Source organism: Crocuta crocuta, unplaced genomic scaffold (genome assembly GCF_008692635.1).
Source record: "Crocuta crocuta isolate KB4526 unplaced genomic scaffold, BGI_CrCroc_1.0 scaffold133, whole genome shotgun sequence".
NCBI lineage: Eukaryota > Metazoa > Chordata > Mammalia > Carnivora > Hyaenidae > Crocuta > Crocuta crocuta.
In genome coordinates, this window is record NW_027529438.1 from 2,447,518 (window position 1) to 2,466,820 (window position 19,303).

At 43.2% G+C, this 19,303-nt stretch overlaps 1 protein-coding gene across 1 annotated transcript in view; it reads left to right on the forward strand.

The window, feature by feature from the left end:
* The window catches only part of RGS5 (regulator of G protein signaling 5), a 46,435-nt gene that overhangs the window by 10,610 nt on the left and 16,522 nt on the right, over positions 1-19,303 (forward strand). The window contains exon 2 of the mRNA XM_077760045.1: positions 13,624-13,734. Within this exon, the coding sequence (XP_077616171.1) occupies positions 13,624-13,734 (111 nt within the window). The remainder of the gene's footprint in view (positions 1-13,623; positions 13,735-19,303) is intronic.

Consider the following 19,303-nt stretch of genomic DNA (forward strand, 5'->3'; position numbering starts at 1 on the left):
AGATGCATAGAGCTGCCAATGAGAATAACCGAACAGCATGAGACAGGCTTATTATGTAGTGATTAAGAGCCCAGGCATAGAGCCACCAATGAGAAAAACTGAACAGCATGAGACAGACTTATTACATAGTGATTAAGAGCCGAGGGGCTGAAAGGAGATTGAGTTTGACTCAATCCTTGTCATTTATTAGATGATTTTAGACAAACTTTTCTGTAACTCAGTTTTCCCATCTGTAAGATGGAGATAATATTGATACTTCTTTCACAGGGTTGTCATAAGCACTAGGCAAGGTTACGCATTAGATGTATTGAGTAAAACCATTTAGTTAGCAGACATACAGGTGCTTTGTCTTAGTGCAGGATTTTTCTGAGTCATCTTCACGTTGGGAAAACTTTGCAGCCAAGTATCGGGATGTGGCTACAACAGGCAACTGGGAAGCACCCAGAGTTAAATGAGACAGCTCCCCCTGCCAATCCCCCTTCTCCGTCTGTGCCTCTTTCATTGCATTGCCCACGGTTCTGCCATCTTGAGTGAACGTTTCTCAGCCACAGGCCATATCTCCAGGGTTTAACTAGATACTTCACCATTTAGAAGACATTGCTTTTCCCATCTACTTTCTGTGGCACGGCCCTCACCCCTCTCTGGCCCTGCTTCCTCGGGTCTCTTGTCCCTTGTGTTTCATATCTGATGGTCTCCTATCAGTGGTGACTTGCATTTACAACGCATGAAATGACGGGTGCGTTTGTCTAAGATCCCTTGTGCCTCTGTCTAGAAGAGGACCTTGTTTTTATCCTGAGCCCAGATCTCTAACTTAGTAACTCCCGTCCCGGTCCCAGCAACCACACAATTTAGGGCAACCCCATTCTTCAGTTCTTGGCAGTAGGTACCACAAGGCAGACTACATTGCTGCCTGAAGGAAAGTGAAGGAATGCGATGCGCGTGCTGGAGAGAAGTGTCCAAGATTGCGAGCCTGCACCACACTCTATAAACTTTGAAAGCTTCTTTGGGATTTTTAGAAAATGTCTTATGAAGATGTGGATGTCTGTACTAAACTTGGGGAAGGATCCCTGGGATGCTGGAAGAAACACAGGAAATGAGTACCTATTTGGGGATACAAACCAATACCCTGTCCCCCACCCCATCACACATGGTTGTGGCCAAATCATGCACCCCCCCAAAATCAACCCCTCAAGGAGACTTTCTCTGTTTCTCCCTCAGGGAGGAGGTAGCCCTCCATCCTTTGAGCTCTCACAAAACTTTCTCATCTTTTTTGTGGTTCATGCCACTTCTTTCCCTACTTTGGGGTATGTGACAGCACCTCCTTTAACTATGATCCCAACCCTGCAAGGTAGATATTATCAACATCACTATTTTACTAATGAAGAAGGAAGATAATTTAAATATTTTTAATGTTTTATTTATTTCTGAGAGAGAGAGAGAGAGACAGAGAGTGAGAGAGAGAGAGAGAGCAGGGGAAGGGGCAGAGAGAGAGGGAGGTACAGAATCTGAAGCAGGCTCCAGGCTCTGAGCTGTAAGCACAGAGCCCGATGTGGGGCTCGAACCCATGAACCGTGAGATCATGACCTGAGCCGAAGTCGGATGCCTAACCGACTGAGCCACCCAGGCACCCCGAGGGACGGCAGTTTAAATGTCTGGCCCAAGGACAGATAATACACTCTGCATGCGTGGGTTCCAAGGTGCTAGTTTCAGATCTAAGGCTTATGCCAGCATATCAGAGCTGCATCCCCATAAAACTCGATAGACGTCATCTTCTCCATCAAGTGAAAGGTGAGGAACAATCTCTTATGAATTTTGTGGGACACTCCCTTCTGCCCTAGTATAGTGCCCGACAGACAGAGGCTACTCTCTAAGAGTCTGATAAGTGAATGAATATAGAAATGAATGTGGGAATCAATAAGTAGATAGTTCTAGAAAACAGAAATCTTGAGAAGAATAAGGAGTTGTTACAGCTTATTGGGAGCAGGAGAGAAAAAATGGTGTGAAATCAAATTCTGTGCTTCAGACAAGAAATCATCCTCCTCTTCCTCACAGTTAGGTCATTATTTTGCTCAGCAGACCCCCTTAATAATTTTCCAAAGATAAATGTTAACCAACTGTTTTTGATTATTTGACGTAATGCATTTGGGTCCAGTACATAAATTCAGGGAGAGAAGACACATTAAGTTCTGGGAACCATACTTTCATTAAGTCATATAACACATGTTGCCGTTGAGTAAGGTCTCAATAAATAGAATTTTGCCCTTCTCCTCCTTTCTTCCTTCTGCAATACTCTTTATTATGCATTTTATAGCCTTCTTTTGTAATATATGAAACAAGTTACACAAGGCAGGGGCCATGTACAACTAGAAACTTTCAGTCCATAAAGTCCCTTAAGTTCTAAAAATTTAAAGCAGAATGACATGGAGATGTTCGAAGGCTATGGCTCACACTAGTGTCCAGAGAAGCTCTCATGGGAAGGTCGCTGGCCCCTCCGCTTTGGGAATTAAAATAAGCCATAAATTTCTGTCTTCCTCGACTTGAGGACAATGTTCCCACTATTTATTATCTGGCTTCCCAACTGAATTACCAAAAGTCCAGAAATCCTGCCAACAATATTTTGAATAAGACAGGGAATTGAAGGTCAAGGGGAAATAATCTGCTTCTATCTTGTCTATCTTGTCCCCACCACCATGACCCTCTTTCGTCACCCCCAGTAACCTGCTGCAAGCGATGGGTGTGTCAGCCACAGGCCATGAAAGCATGAGAAATGTCTCAATTTCCACGGGAACCCTTGGGTACGGAGTAGCCAGTGCTTGGGAAAAAACAATATATATTTTTTAATGTTTATTTATTTTTGAGAGACAGAGAGAGGACCAGAGTGCAAGCAGGGGAGGGACAGAGAGAAAGGAAGACATGGAATCCGAAGCAGGCTCCAAGCTCTGAGCTGTCAGCACAGAGCCCGATGCGGGGCTTGACCTCATGAACTGTGAGATCATGACGTGAGCTGAAGTCGGACGTTTCACCGACTGAGCCACCCAGGTGCCCCTCTTCCATTTTTAACTAGCACAAGGGAGGTGATGTTACAGTGGAGCTCTGAGCTGCCCCAGGCAGCAGCAGAAGCCTCCAGATAATCTCCAGTTACTTCACAGGCGTGCCCTTCAGGATTGTGTCTTTCTGTACCCTCAGAATTAGCTGCACTATTCCAAGCTGGAGGCCTTCTGAAAGGCACTTATCTTGCATGTTAGTCAAACAGATCCTTGTTGAACATATTGTACTCTGTTCCATTCCATTCCATTCCATTCCATTCCATTAATCCATTCAATAAATATTTAGGGACATGTGCAAGATGCTGTGATAGAGATAGGTAAATATAATTAAGCAGCAATAAGACTAGGTAACACTTACCAAATACTTTCTACGCTCCAAGAGCTATTCTAAACATTTCGATGCATTAATTTATTTGGCTTCATATAATAGATATGGTATAGAAACTTTATTATCACATTTTGCATAGAAAAATGGAGCCTCAGAAATTAAGCAACTTGCCCAAAGTCACCCAGCGGGTAAGAAAAAGTTGTGACATAACCCAAGCAACACAGGCTTGTGCTCTTAGGAGTTAAAGCAACTTGAAAATACTTAGTTAATTTCAAGAGGCTTTGGGAGACCAAAGACTAAGATTCAGTACTTACTTCAAGAAACTGGTTATCTTGATGGAAGTACATACCTATGGAGCTAAGATGTACACTCGTGAGGGACTAGAGTAATCGAGTGAAAATGTGCTGTCCACAACTTTGCAGAAAACACTGTTCTATCCCTTGCTCTGTAACTTCTTTGAGAACTCGTGATAAGCTTTTGTGAGACCTTATAAAAGCCATGAAAGACTCTTGAATGCTGAGAACAAATTGAGGGTTTGAGGCTGATGGGGGTGGGGGAGAGGGGAAGGGGAGGGTGATGGGCATGGGGGAGGGCACTTGTGGCGATGAGCACTGGGTGTTATATGGAAACCAACTTGACAATAAACTATTTAAAAAAAACTTTTATTTTCTCTAAACCTCAGTGGTTTGTTTTGTTTTGTTTTGTTTTGTTTTTTAAATAAAGGGAGGGTGGGGCACCTGAGTGGCTCAGTCAGTAAAGCATCCATCTCTTGATTTCAGCTCAGGTCATGATCTCATGGTTCATGAAATCGAGCCCACATTGAACTCTTCACTGACAGCTCAGAGCCTGCTTGGGATTCTCTCTCTCTCTCTCTCTCTCTCTCTCTCTCTGCTCCTCCCCCCTCTTAAAATAAATAAAACAGACAGAAAAAGTAAGGGGAGGGCAAATTAAAAGCTCTCTAAGGTCCCGGGTGTTATGCTGAGCGAAATAAGTCAGGCACAGAAGGACAAATATCATATGTTTGCACGTATAGGAGGATTAGGAGGAANGAAAAAAAAAAAGCTCTCTAAGGTCCCTTAAATATGCCTCTATTTTGTGACTGTACCTGAAAAGACAGAAAACAGTCTAGGCTGGAGTAGTTGCACACTTTTTAGGAAAAGAGTGAGATTTGTTTGGGTCCTTAAGTATTAAAACGGCTTTAAATTGCTGTATAGACAGCAAGAGAGCAAGATTGTGAGCTTGGAAGATAACGGAGAGACCAGCAGGAATAAGAAAGACATTTTCCTTCACTGGCAGAGGAGTTTTAGTAAATCATCATCATCATCATCATCATCATCATCATCATCATCATCCCTGTTAAGCACAGAGTGCATGGTAAATATACCAGGCATTAATATAAGTGTTTCATATGGAGTAACTCATTTTATCATCGTAAGAACCTTATGAGACAGGTGCCATTACTGTCTNATGATGAAAACCACCACCACCATATACTGCATGGCATTTATGTTCCAGGCACTATGCTAACCTTTACATACATTACTTCACACTCTCCCCACAGAAATCTTTTTATGGACACACTAATGTTATCCTTTTTTAACAGATGATGGAGCCAAGGCCAAGAGATGTTATATAACTTGCATAAGGTCCCACAGAGAGTAAGTGGCCGTTGAAAACTAGCCTAAATCAATGTATTCATATCCAACTATCAGGTTCTTTTTGGTGGATAAATATAGCTATTAATGGTTAGCCACGGGTGATGGCTACTTCTTTCCCCACAACTCTACTACCAGCAAGTTGGGATGAAAACAAGACCACAATCCATAGAGTGAAACCCAAATGGGCCATACTTATTTATGCAAATAAATATTAACAAGCTGGTGCACAAAGGATATATAACTTGTTCTCTAATCTCAGTAAAGGCCTCATTCTTTGTGATCTGACCACAATTTGTAGGAAAGATTCGGTCAGACAATATTCCAAGGCAGGATGTCAAATACCTTGTAGGTGACATCAGGCAACAAGGAATCCCTGAATCAAGGCTCAAATGTAGGACTAGTTTGAGGATCAAGCTACAGGTGCCATCTCTGAGGGTGAAGAGAAATGGGTGCAGGTCTCCACAATAAGTCGCCCAACCAAATGACGTGAACACTATTATTGTGTCCGGAGAGAGCCCATTATCTAATGAACAAACCTACATGTGAAAACTCATCTCTAACATATTCCGCTAACTGGCAAAGCATCTGACGTTGACCCCAGTAAGGACAGCTGAGACACTTCACAGTGGTCACCTCTAGAGCATGGTCTTTCTAAGAAGCTTGCTGACCACCAGCGTAACGTGAATTCCTTATTTGGGCCTGTAGCTGAGGCTAACGCCTACATACACAATGTCACCCTGTAGCAATAACAACCAGCTGGTATTTTTGATTTCATTGTTTTGATTCCTCATTTTGTGTTTGTCTTATTCAACTCAAATACAGACGCCATGAGAGGACCTCGTCTTTCTGTTTTACTGAGGATTTCAAGCCTATAATAGTCTATGGCACAGGACAAGCATTTAATGATTTGTTGAATAAATAAGTGAGCGAAAGGAGAACTCTACTGCGGCCTGTCTTTTCTTTCTCAGCTACGATCCTATGAAATAGTCTGCTTATTTGAATAAGCACCCTGGTTGGCTCTCTAGCCTTTACTGTGCGTTGCCTGTGAGGGACCTGGAAGTCACAAGTTAATCTGGGGAAGCGGAGGTGGGAGTGAGCTTGAACATAAGCAGTGTGTGTACTGTCTGCCGTTCATATCGAAGTAGGTTGATTCAGGAAGATGGTAGATTCCAAGCTGATACATCCTCTCTCTTCCACAATGAGCTTGTACCGCTTTCTCCCTCCACTTGAGCATTGATCTTGATTTTAAGGGGCCACGTTCCGAGCATTCTGGGGAGTTGAGAATTTTAGGTCCTGAACTGACCTGATTTTCTACTGGTATTTCTTTATATTCCGCTAAGGTCTTCCAAGGTCCTTTCCTAACCCCTGCCTCTCATGAGCCGCCGATGAGTAACAGACTCTGTTCATCTCAAGCTTTAAAAGAGCTGCCGATGAGGAAGCTTTTCCAGTCTTCCACCCAGTGAGGCTTTCCAGATGGGTCCTGCTAGGGAACACACCCTCTCAGGGCTCCCGTGCCTCGGCTCAGGCTCTGTCTGTGTGACTCCCACCTTGACCACAGGACCTCAGAGGAGCTCATTTCTTCCTCCGCACCTCAGATTAGCCTATTCTGTGGATGCAGTACTCTCAGGCTGTGGAGACCGGCTGCAAACAAGTGCTTTAGAAACTGTTGTTTATCTTTTCTGGGTATTTATGACATTTTTAGGAGCCAAGAAAAAGCATGTCCTTTTTACTTCTGTGGTAACAAGCTCTGTGGTGTGTCTTCAGAAAGCAGCAGCCTGGAACACTGTCTTCTGATCTTCCCATCATCTGGGTCTGCTTTCTAGAGGATTCTCCACCGATGCGCACACTTTCCCACGGCCAGCAGGGGGCACCTGCGACGCAGATTTAAATGGAATTGACTTTAAACGGGATTGTCCTTGATAGGGGACGTTTGGGGACACCTCTTTTGGAAATGTAAAATCCCTGTTCCGTACTTCCCACGTGTCCTCCATCTTGTCTTTCCTCTTGACTGTTCCCAACACAGGTCTGGGGTCTAGAATGAAACCTGTGGTCACTAAAAGTCTGTGCCTTGGGACTACTTCTGTTTTTCAGTCCTGATAAATGATGGTCTCACAATAGATTCTGATCAGGGTGTTAGTGGTTGTGATTGCCCTCCCCGCCTCTTCTCCTCAGAGTCGGTCCTATCTGGCTCGAGCTCATTTTGAGCCTTACTTACCTTTCATCTTCTTCTTCTTCTTCTTCTTTTTTAATTTATTTCTAGGAGACAGAGAGAGAGACAGCGTGAGCAGGGGAGGGTCAGAGAGAGAGGGAGTCACAGACTCTGAAACAGGCTCCAGGCTCTGAGCTGGCAGTCAGCACAGAGCCCGACGCGGGGCTCGAACCCACGAATTGCGAGATCATGACCTAAGCGAAAGTCAGACGCTTAACTGACTAAGCCACCCAGGCGCCCCAACCTTTCATCTTCTTTAACAGATAGAAATTGAATTTAGTTCCTTTAGAGTCCTTATAGTCATTCAATGGCTTTTTGCCTCTCCCAGTTACCAAATAAAAAACATCCTAGTCTTGGGGCCCCTGGGGTGGCTTAGTCGGTTAAGCAGCACCTCTTGATTTTGACTCAGGTCAATATCTCATGATGTTGTGGGCTCGAGCCCCCGGCCAGTCTCTGTGTGCTGACCACACCGAGCCTGCCTCGGATTCTCCCTCTCTCTCTGCCCCGCCCCTGCTCTCAGTCTCTCTGTCTCTCTCAAAATAAGTAAATAAACAGACTTTTTAAAAAATCCTAGTTTCAGTGGCATATTCTATGCTACACCCTGGTATTTAACTCACCCCGCCCCAAAATGCAATTTTACTATAAGTGAGCAATTCAATTCATTAATTCATTTACTGGTTCATCGATTTACATAGCAGATCTTTTCTGAGAACCTATTTTTTTTAATGTTTATTTACTTTTGAGAGAGAGACAGAAAGAGAGAGAAAGAGAAAGAGAGAGGAAGAGAGAGAGAGAGAGAGGGAGCAAGCATGTGCGCGCACTCAAGTTGGGAGGGGAAGAGAGAGAGAGGGAGACAAGGAACCAGAGGCTCCCAGCTGTCAGCACAGAGTTCAACGCGGGGCTTGAACCCACGAACCCCAAGATCATGACCTGAGCGGAAGTCAGACACTTAACCCTCAGAGCCACCCAGGGACCCCTAGAATTGTACTTTTAAAAATCCAGCTATATTTCTGCTTTGATTGATTGCTTCTACAGTTTTCCACACATGTGCACCTTAAGGTAATATCTCTGACTCAAGTCACCTGACTCTTCACATAAGAAGAAGGAGGGACCGAGGTGGCCCAGAGCCTTTTGAAATTTGATTTCTTGGCCAGAATACCCACAGAGGGCGCAGATTTAAAGCCACAAACCCTACAATTATCCCAACCCCTTTTCAGTTTGAAATCGCTAGTATGAGTCATCTACAGAAAGAATTATCTCCCTCTGAGCCTTTAATTAAAATCTCACCCAGGCATCTCCAATTGATTTTATTTCAAAACAAGGTTTTCTTTGTAAAACAAAAGACAACCAAGAAGGGGTTGAGATGGGAGGAGATAAAACTCGCTTCGTGTTCACCAGCATGAATGTAACGGAGCCGAGGCGGTCAAACAGAGCCGAGACTGAGATGAAATCATAAATGAGTTAGAAAGTCTTCTCTGGTGGGGCTGTTTTTGACATTAAGTTAATGTCAGATATATGCAAGTTGATTTTTAAGGGGGGAAACAAAATGATAGGCTTGAGCTTTTGTTTTGTGTCATTTTCCTCTTGGTCTATTTTGATCACATACGTGTGTGTAGCTATGGTGGGGAGGAAAGCGGGGTGGGGGTGGGGGGATGTTTCCCCTTTGTTCCAGAAACTCCTGGGGAGAAAAGCAAATGTAGTAACATTGTTTATCCTTGCAAAAAAGCATAAAAGGTTTCAGGTAGTTTCAACTGCAGCATCCCTTAACTGTAACGGCTTCATCCTGAAAACCTGTAGTGTTTTGTAAGAAGAGATGCAATCGTATTATTCATTCTCATATTCCTGCAAACTCCTAATTAAACCAAATGGACTTCCTGACTTAAGTACTCTCTTTAACGACTGATATTTGAACACACATTAAGCTAAGAGTTGAGGCTATCGGAAGAAGTATTCCCCAAAGCCTTGCACTTCCTTTCTCCTTTACATCCCCAGGGCAAATATGAGGAAAAGAGTAATCTGATGTTCTGGAGTGTTTGTAACTCTGAGGAAATGGAATACAATTTTCTATAGGCAATGTTATAAATGGTCATTGATTTCTAGAGCATCCCATGAAAAGCTTATTTAAGCAGTGATGCAGATGAAATTGCACTGGGGTTCTGATTGATTCTGGTTTTTAAATTTCTTTTTTTATTTTTATGTTTTACATTTATTTATTTTTGAGAGAGAGAAACAGAGTGCTAGCAGGGGAGGAGGGGCAGAGAGCGAGGGAGACACAGAATCCGAAGCAGCTCCAGGCTCCCAGCTGTCAGCACAGAGCCCAACTTGGTGACCCAACCCACAAACCATGAGATCGTAACCTGAGCCAAAGTTGGACACTCAACCGACTGAGCCACCCAGGCGCCCCTGATTGATTCTGGTTTTAAAAGGCTTTTGTGGGATGTCTTAAAAATTTAACCACCTTTAGTAAAACCACGTTTTTATGGGAAAGTACATCCTGAAAGAGTTAACAAAAAAAAAAAAATTCAAAACAGATTGAGTTTGTAAGACCAGATGCCACCTGTTTACACAGACACAGTGTTTGAAGGCCCCTTTCAATCATATCACCTCTTTTTTGTTTTCCTACCAAAATTGCGGTAGGCTGAGTGCTCTACAGAGGCCCCTCTGTCATCCTCTCTTCATCAGGAAGGGGAGGCAGAGTGAGCCAGCTTCTAACCCTGCTTTCTCCTCTCCCTACTCACACCTTACACTCAAGCAATGCAGAACCACTTCTGCCTCCCTTCAGAGGATAGGCACACTCCCCTCTTTTTGCCTGGAAGAGCCCATCTTTTCCCGCTGCCTCCTCTGAGAAGCCCCCCCTAACTTGCCCTTGTGGGCCAGTGATCTGCTGCTCACTGGATCCTCTCCTTGAAATGCTGCTTGTGATGGCTTACAGGTTTGAGGCGTCAATGGCCTATAAGCACCTTGAAGGCAAGGACCAAACTCTGTATTTATATGTTTACTGCGTGCAGCTGACATGGACAACATGATCAAGGAGGAAATTAATGGGGTGCCGGTGGCTCAGTCAGTTAAGCATCCGACTCTTGACTTCACCCCAGGTCATGATCTCACAGTTTGTGGGTTCGAGCCCCATATCAGGCTCTGCGCTGACAGCTCAAAGTCTGGAGCCTGCTTCAGATTCTGTGTCCCCCTCTCTCTCTGAACCTCCCCAGCTCTCACTCTGCCTCTCTCTCTCTCTCTCAAAAATAAACATTAAAAAAAATTTAAAGGGGGAATTAATGATGAATAAACACAATTTAACAAAACTCCACTCCTTGTACTTTACCCCTTTGTGTCCAACCTGCTCTTTCACCAGCAATTATATACAAATGTCTCTCTACCTTTTGCAAAAAGCAATGGCTCAAATGGAGCAAAGGACATAGGGAGAAAAAAGAAACAGAAACTGAAAGAAAAAAATACCCAAAACTTAAAGAACCTACCACACAAAAAACCAAGCATATGAGAGACGTTCAATAGAGCATCCTTATCTAAATGTTGGTGGGTGAACTACGGAGTCAAGGTTAAGACTGAAAACAGCTGCTTCATAGACTAGTTCCTTTAAGGGCAGGGAGTAAGGGGCATATGTGGCCAGAAGGAGAGTATGTTATGGGTGAAGTTCTTTAAGAACTGGGTGCGATACTGTGACCTGACCGCAAAAAAAATGGCCCTGGTGTTTGTTTCTGGCTGTCCTATTGAACGCTAGCCAGCAGAGGGTAACCACAAATATTGCGTGCACCCTCCCCTTCCCTGCTTTCGTAATGTTTTCTTTCTATTCCGGATAAATATTAAATTGGTGATTCTTGTCTCCAGAGCCAGAATATGACAGGTGGTGGGTGTAGTAATTCTTAGTAACTGGTGGGAATCTTTTTGGATGTTTTAATTTGGTACTTGAAGCTAGGGAACATGGGATGAGCCTGGTTGGAAAAATGATTATGCAGTTAGAACTAACTTTGAAGAAGCAGTATTATATGCCAAACGCTGTGGTAAGTGATTCACATGCATTAGCATATTTAATCATCACGAAAAAGAGGATGTACTATTTTATCAGTCCCATTTTCTGGGCAAAAAATCTGAAACATTGGTTAATTTAAGCAACTTGCAGAGCTTGGAACCAAAATGACACTTATTCTCATGGTTTATATAAGCTCTGCCTGTGGAACTTTCCAGTTTAACCAAAGTGCTGTGCTCCGGCTCTGGGCTGTGGGATCTGAGCCGGCTCCAGCCAGAGAGAGGGTCCTAGGGAAAGAATGGAAGTGGAAAGAAATGAAAAAGAAAGGATGTTGTAGAAGTGACTAAATCTAAATCATAGTTTCAAAATTATATTTGTGATACTAAAGGGAACTATGATGTGATTCAATATTTATAGGTTTTTTGATAAAGTAGACAGTGGATTTTCTTAACTTTTTCTTTCTGATATCCATGATTGTTAATCTCATTTTCTTTTTTTTTTCAAAAAAATTTTCAAGTTTATTTATTTTGAGAGAGAGGGAGGAAGTGCACATGCCAGTATGAGCAGCACAGAGAGAGGGAAAGATAGAATCTCAAGCAAGCTCTGTATCGTCAGCACAGAGCCAGATGCGGGGCTCAAACTTGTAAGCCTCGAGATCATGACCTGACCGGAAACCAAGAGTCAGTTGCTTAACCGACCGAGCCACCCAGGTGCCTCTCACACATTTTCTTTACTTAAATTGTCTCATCGGTCTCTCCATGTGAATGGATGATGGAAGTTTATTCGGAGCAGGAAAACCCTATCTGGCCACAAAATGAATCCCATCATAGCTCTTGAAGACTTTGGCTAGGATCAGCATTGAAGGGGAGAGAAATGTGAAGAGATTTGCCAGGAACAAAGTCAAGATCTCTTCAGTTCATTCTGGTTAATGTTTTTGAGTGTTGACTGTGTGACCATGCATTAAGCTCCCACAAGAATGACAGGTATTCAGGATTCAGCGCTTACCTTCACCTTCCAGAGTAGAAAACAAAACATCTGAATCAATAACCATAATGCAAAATGATCAATCCTATCTTAAGGGCATTGTGCAAAGCACCTAGACAGCAATGAAAGAACAGTTTTTTGGGTCTATCAATACACAACAGCTTGCCTCATGGACTAATGTTTATGATTTGCTGGTGCTCTTAGAGTTCACACTTGCTATGAAATAATGGATAATTTAGGTTAGTTTTGAAACTAGACATGAAAACAGTTGCATCCTATGGTTGTGGAATGCCCAGAATTCTGATTTTATCTATTCACTAAAATGTTGAGGATAGAAAGCAATGGGATAATGCTGCTATAGTTGACCCATTCACAGTTAATACTCATCTACTGAAGGCTTACTGCACATAAGATACTCCAGTAGCCATTATGCAACAATGGGCAAGTGGCTAGGAAAAAAACCAGACCCATCTAAAGAAAAGAACGCTTTATAGAGAATACGTCTTCAGGTAGAATCACTTAAGCATATAGCTGAAGGGAGCTGAAGAAAACATGGAGCTCTGTCATTTTACAGATGAGGAAGCTGAGACCTGGTGGTAAAAAATAAAATGATTATTTTTTCAAATATTCTACATCTAATTAATGACAGATCTGGGACCAGGGCCCTCAGAGGACAGATAGGTAATGTAGTGAGTAGCTCACCTGTGAACTCTAGAGTCACACCATGTGGGCTCCAGTCCCATCTCCACCACAGACTGACTGGGTTATCGTAAGCAAGTTTATTTATTTATTTATTTTATTTTTTTAAATTTTTTTTATTTATTTCTAGGAGAGAGAGAGACAGCGTGAGCAGGGGAGGGTCAGAGAGAGAGAGGGAGTCACAGACTGAAACAGGCTCCNGCAAGTTTTTAAACACTCTGACTTTTAGTGTCTCCATCTGAAAAATGGGATTAATACTATAGTATCTGTCTTACATAAAATGAAAGAATCCATGTAAACCAGTAATTAAGAGTAAAATGAGGAGGTGCCTGGGTGGCTCAGTTGGTTGAGCATCCAACTGTTGATTTCGACTCGGGTCATGTTCTCACTGTCAGTTGGAGCCCCATGTCAATTTCCACATAGGTATGGTGCTGCTTGAGAGTCTCTCCCTCTTCCTCTGACTCACCCCTGCTTGAGCTCTCTCTGTCTCTCTCTCAAAAATGAGATAATGCAGATGAACCAGGAACATAATAAGAGCTTGTTGTTACTTATTAACACTCATGTGTCCTGATTTCTACATCAGTATTCTTTCTGCCACAACAGTACAATGGGGTTTTGTTCATTTTTGTTTCTCTGACACAGAAAGAAATCTATGTGTCAGATCTATGTGCTCATATGGTGTTTCCATTCCCCCTTACATCTTTTTCTTTCAGGGCCAAGGAGATTAAGCTCAAGTTGGGAATTCTCCTCCAGAAGCCAGACTCAGCTGTTGACCTTGTCATTCCATACAATGAGAAGCCGGAGAAACCAGCCAAGACCCAGAAGTGAGTCATGAACATGGATCCCACTGCTTTCCCTCCAGAGGATGGCTATTTCTCAAGTGTGTAGCACCAACCCTCCCGTGTAGAGCTCCCCACCTTCGATTACTCACTGAAGGTCATAAGATCCCTCAGAGAAGAGTTGGTTTGTAAATAAGCATATTTTTACTTTTCTATATCTGGACCATAATATTGGGTACTGGCAGATGACTTAAAAAATAAAGATAAGGCCCTGCCTTGGGACCTTGTTGGAGAGACAGATAATACCTTATAAAATGGAACCAGCTTCTTCATCAGTTAATTACCACACAGACTTATGACCAAAAAATAAAAAAAAACAAAAAACCCAACCTATTCACTTGCTGCCTGGGGCTCTGGGTGAACCATTCCTGATCCAATTACTATGATCACAGGGTGAGCTCACCTGCTACCCAACCAGCCAAGGCGGCTTCCTCCGCAGGAAGATACAAATGGAAACATTTCCCTCAGGAAGATGCTAAGACCAAGGCAGACAGTTTAGGCCCAATAGCTTATTCTCCAAGATATTATTCCCCCAAGGTCCAAAAGAGGAACAGAAAACTATTCCTTGACAGAGGAAGGAGCACCCGACCAGCCAAGTCTGTTTAATGTACATGAAGCATTTTTAACCCCGATCCATAAATTACTATTCTTGACTGGACTTCTCTCTCCTTCCCCGCCCCCCACCCCGCCCCGTCTCCCCACTCCAATCAATTCGGGCATGGAGAGAAACTAGAATTCCAAAATACTGATTTCTACATCAGTATTCTTTCTGCCACAACAGTACGATGGGGGGGAGGGGAGCGGGGGGTCCAAAGATTCAAGCTGTTGTGCATAGTCCAGCTGACCACTGGAGGAATGCTCCTCACAGCACACGTATCGTTTCCATTTCCATCCACCCCCTCAAACGTTTTCATGGGCATGAAAATCAAGAAGGGCAACTGGGTAGAAGAAAAACCAACGTAGTGCATTCCTTCACCCTGCTGTCTGAAAGCTTTGAGGAGATCGCAGAAGTGTGGTAGGAACACAAGACCCCCTTTAGACCTGAACTTCTTTTTAAAGGTAACATGCATATAAATTGGCCAATCGTTCCTGTCCAAATGACCTTCAACTTAATATAGGTGGGTGGGCTGGAAGAGGAAAAGACGGGGTAGTCCTTTTAAATCTTTTTCCATCAACCTAAGTGGATATTTCCATTCTCCTCTTATTACTTCAAAGTGATTCCATACCGGAAGTGAGGCATAATTGAGTTTTCTGCATTTAGAAAGGGGAAGCTAATTCAGTGTGGAGTGGCAGGCACCAGGCAGTGGTGGGGAATGAGAAACACATTTCATAGCAGCCACAGATCAAAAAATAAAATCTATTTTGAAGTAAACAATGTGGTGGTTATGGATCTGTGGGAATTCACTTTCAAAGATAAATATAAAGCTACATTTCCTGCTTTGATTCTCTGTTTTAATCTTCCATACAGACACTCAAGCTATTTGGCTTAACAGGGATTCACAGAGAAGCAGTTTGGGAAGAAAACTTGGGGTCGATAGTTATTGGATGATTTTGTCTTCTGTCGCTGTTCTTCTTCCAAGAGTTTAAATTGTTTGGGGGAAAACATCCTTCATATCTCTAGAGACTATTGTGTGTCTCTATTATCTTTCTCAGGGTGACCCCTACAAGGCTTTCCCACCCTCTGTCAAACCCCTAAACCCCTTCCACCTCCTCATGTTTGGCCAATTTCCTTGCCTTTTAACTATCAAGAAAAGACTGTGTTCTGCATGAGCTCAATGGATCTCTCTTCTCCCCACTTAAAACTTCTCTGCCTTTTTTGTACCCATGTTCCTCTCTCAGAGAAGAAAATAAACCTTCACCAGACTGAAGGTATTTTTAACCCCCTCATCTTTTAAAAAAAGCAATCCATTTTTTAAAAAGCATTTCTACTTTTTCAATGTTTTTCTTTTTAAAGTTTTTTTTTTTTTTTAACATTTATTCATTTTTGAGACACAGAGAGAGCACGAGCCAGGGGAGGGGCAGAGAGAGAGGGAGACACAGAATCCGAAGCAGGATCCAGGCTCTGAGCTGTCAGCACAGAGCCCAATGCGGGACTCAAACTCACAAACCGTGAAATCATGGCCTTGACGTGAAGTCAGACACTTAAGCAACTGAACCACTCAGGCACCCCACATGTTTTTATTTTTGTCATTAAAACAACAGAAATTGAAAAAAATTGAAATGAAAAATAAAAATAGGAAAGAGTTGCCCACATCTCTACCACCCATAGCCGGTGTCTGTTGCCATTTTCATGTTCTTAATTGTTCTTTTCTTTCTGGGCCTGTGCTCCACTCTGAAAAACTCTCTCAGCCCCCCCTCCCACTCCTATCCCTTTCTCTTGCTTTCATGGAGTAATTCTAGAAACAGAAAGTGTCAATCATGAAGAGACTATAAAACAACCCAAGCATTTATCTGGGGTCTTATGGATGGCAATCTAGGAGACACAGAGCCAACCCAAACTGAAAATGTGGTCCTGATTGGCAGCGTGAAATACAGGCTTATGAAGTCAAAAACCACAAGGCTATGTAACTTGTTTTAAAAGAATTGTGATTCACGTAGCACAGGTTTGTTTTTTTTTTAATGTTTATTTATTTTTGAGAGAGAGAGAGAGGAAGAGAGAGAGAGGGAGACACAGAATCTGAAGCAGGCTCCAGGCTCCGAGTTGTCAGCAAAGAGCCTGATGTAGGTCTCGTACCCATAAACCATGAGATCATGACCTGAGCCGAAGTCAGATGCTTAACCGACTGAGCCACGTAGGGGCCCCGTGTGGCACAGTTTTAACCAATACACAATTGGTTGTTTGGCTAACAGGTGTTACCTGACCTCTCTTTTGGCCCAGAGTAGAAGGATGTGTCCCAGGAGGTGGTCTAGGTGCTCTGACCAAAGTCACGTTTTTATGGTGTTAAGAGATGTGCCTGCTTCCTCAACATCCTCTCGATTCCATTCTGAGTTACTCCTCGAAATGTTTACTTGGATTTAAATCTTCTTTTGCAAAAGCCGCTGTTTCCAGAATCTTCTCTTCACTCTTGCTTATCAGGTTTAAACCTTACTGCCCCCAGGAACCCTCTCTCAGGCCTCGCCTTTGATTCGTCGCCAGGGTTTGACTTGTCGCCAGGGTTTGACTCTGCACCACCATCTTCTCTCTCTCTAAGGACTCCTGCTTTTGCACTCTGTCCGTATGTGAGCATTTCCCGAGGCTGTGCCATAGGTCCTTATAATGAATAATAAACAAATTAATACAACACATAAATTTAGTTTGCAATAACTTATATCATGGCTTGTCATATAATCAATTGTGAAATGCTTGGGAGCTGATACAGATTTTTTTTTTAATTTAATTGCAATCCAAGTTAGCTAACATCTAGTGGGATAATGATTTCAGAAACAGAATTTAGTGAATCATCACTTACACACGACACCCAGTGCTCGTCCCCACAAGTGCCCTCCTTAATGCCCATCATGCATTTAGTCCATCCCCCTACCCAACACCCCTCCAGCAACCCTCAGTTTGTTCTCTGTATTTAAGAGCCTCTTATGGTTTGCCTCCCTCTCTGTTTTTATCTTATTTTTGCTTCCCTTCCCTTACGTGATACAAATATTCTTATAGTTTATTTTATATTCTAGATGTTCCTTTTCTCCCTCCCTATGCTATTAATTTTAAACTACACTTGGTTGTTGTTGTTTTACCATCTCATGACTCTAGAACGATCTCCACACAGAGGCAGGATCTAGCTGTGAACAGTTATGAAGTGTTCCCGTATCCATAGTCTGACCGTGTGAGCTGCTGTGTGAGCATCACTGCCAGGATTACGGCTGTATGTACAATGTTTGGCCCAAAGCTAGACGATGAAAAGTGGCAGGTGTTTTTATCTGCATCCCTATCCTTGGCGCCCAGGTCACTGTTGGCCATGGGGTAAGGGCTCAACAAACTTCCGGGAGGGGACCGGAGCTGAGTCGTGAGCACATTGCCCTGCGGGGAAGGAAGGGAGAACAGAGCAGGCACATCAGGGCCAATAAATAACTGGGATTTCATTTCCCTTGTCAAGCATGGGAACATGGGAGAACATTACCAGAAGTGTTTCAGTACGTGCCCAGGACCGTGTGGATTAAAAAACAAGGAAGGGAACCCACTGGTGTTTAGAAAGGTTAAAATACTTTCCCATGGTTACAGCTAGGACGTGTCAGAGTTGCCAACAGTTGTAGCAATGGTTCAGAGGGCTAGCATTTTTGAGATTGAAGTTTCGGTGTTATTTATGGCTTTCATCAACCAGACTAACTAACTATGGGCAAACTGAGTCATCATTAATGTTTGCATTTATTTGACTCACACTTATGGCTGTAGATTAATGCTGTAGGGGCTGCACCATCAGACAGGGGGACTGGGAAAAGCTCTCCATGACTGACAAACTCTACATTTTGGCAGTGGGCACGCTGTCACCCTGTCAGCGACTTAACAAGTAAATGGGTAAGAGGACAGTAAAGAGAGACAACACTTCCGGTCGAGATGGTCCCTTCCTGGACTAGGCGGCATTTACGCTGGCCATTAGAAAACGCGTGGTTAATCATCTCTGTAAATGTTTGTTTTGCCTTTCATGTGAACTGGCTTCCTCCCCTTCCCCCCACACCCACACTCAGAGGCTTCGTGCCCACTCTCTGTGGTCAGCGATGGCCTTGCAAACCGGGGCACTTATTGGCCATTTAGATCCGCATCTATCTTGTTTCCAAAGAAGTCAGACTTAATGAGGGCTGGCAAATTCTGAGAATCAGGACAGGATGAACCTCTGTTGCCTCCTAGGCTGGTAATCGGAACAGTGGGCTTTATGCTGTGGGGCATGCATCCTGCTCAACTGTGTCCTTGAATCAATTTGGGCTAATTTAACCCCCAGGCGGACTCTGCACATGTCCTTTTCAGGAATTTAATCTTGGCTGTGATGTACCGCTGATACCGATCATTAGTCTGGTTCGAACAACACCATTTGGGACAAATTGGATCTGGGAGCCTGCTTAAGTCAGGTGCACCTGCTATGTCATTTCTTCTTCCTGTGTTCCTCTCTCCTAACCAGAGGAAAAGGGGGAAGAGGAAGGTGATTTCCTTTTATGAGAATATTCATGAAAGGAGAAAGAGGTTCAGTGAGGGAACCAGGCCTTCCCCTTGCTCTGTTTCTTTTGTCCAATTATTTAATGTCCTGCTGTTTCTATAAACAATCAGTAGAGACTTGATGGGGGTCTATTATTTGCAGAACATTAGACCCACCATAGTGAAGTTAAGATGTGAAGAGCCTTATGGTAAAAATGTAGGTATGAAATAACGTGTACATAGGAAAAGTTCTCAGCATGGGGTAATAAAGGAGAGCCACAAGGAGTTATGACCTCTAGAAAGTGGGTCCTTTTCTGGTTAGAAATAAAATGAGGCAGAAAAATATAAGGACATATTCACAATCCCTTTTTCATGTCATTTCTCTTTCCTGTGCTCCTTTATGCTAACCAGAAGAAAATGGGGGGGGGGGGGGGCAAC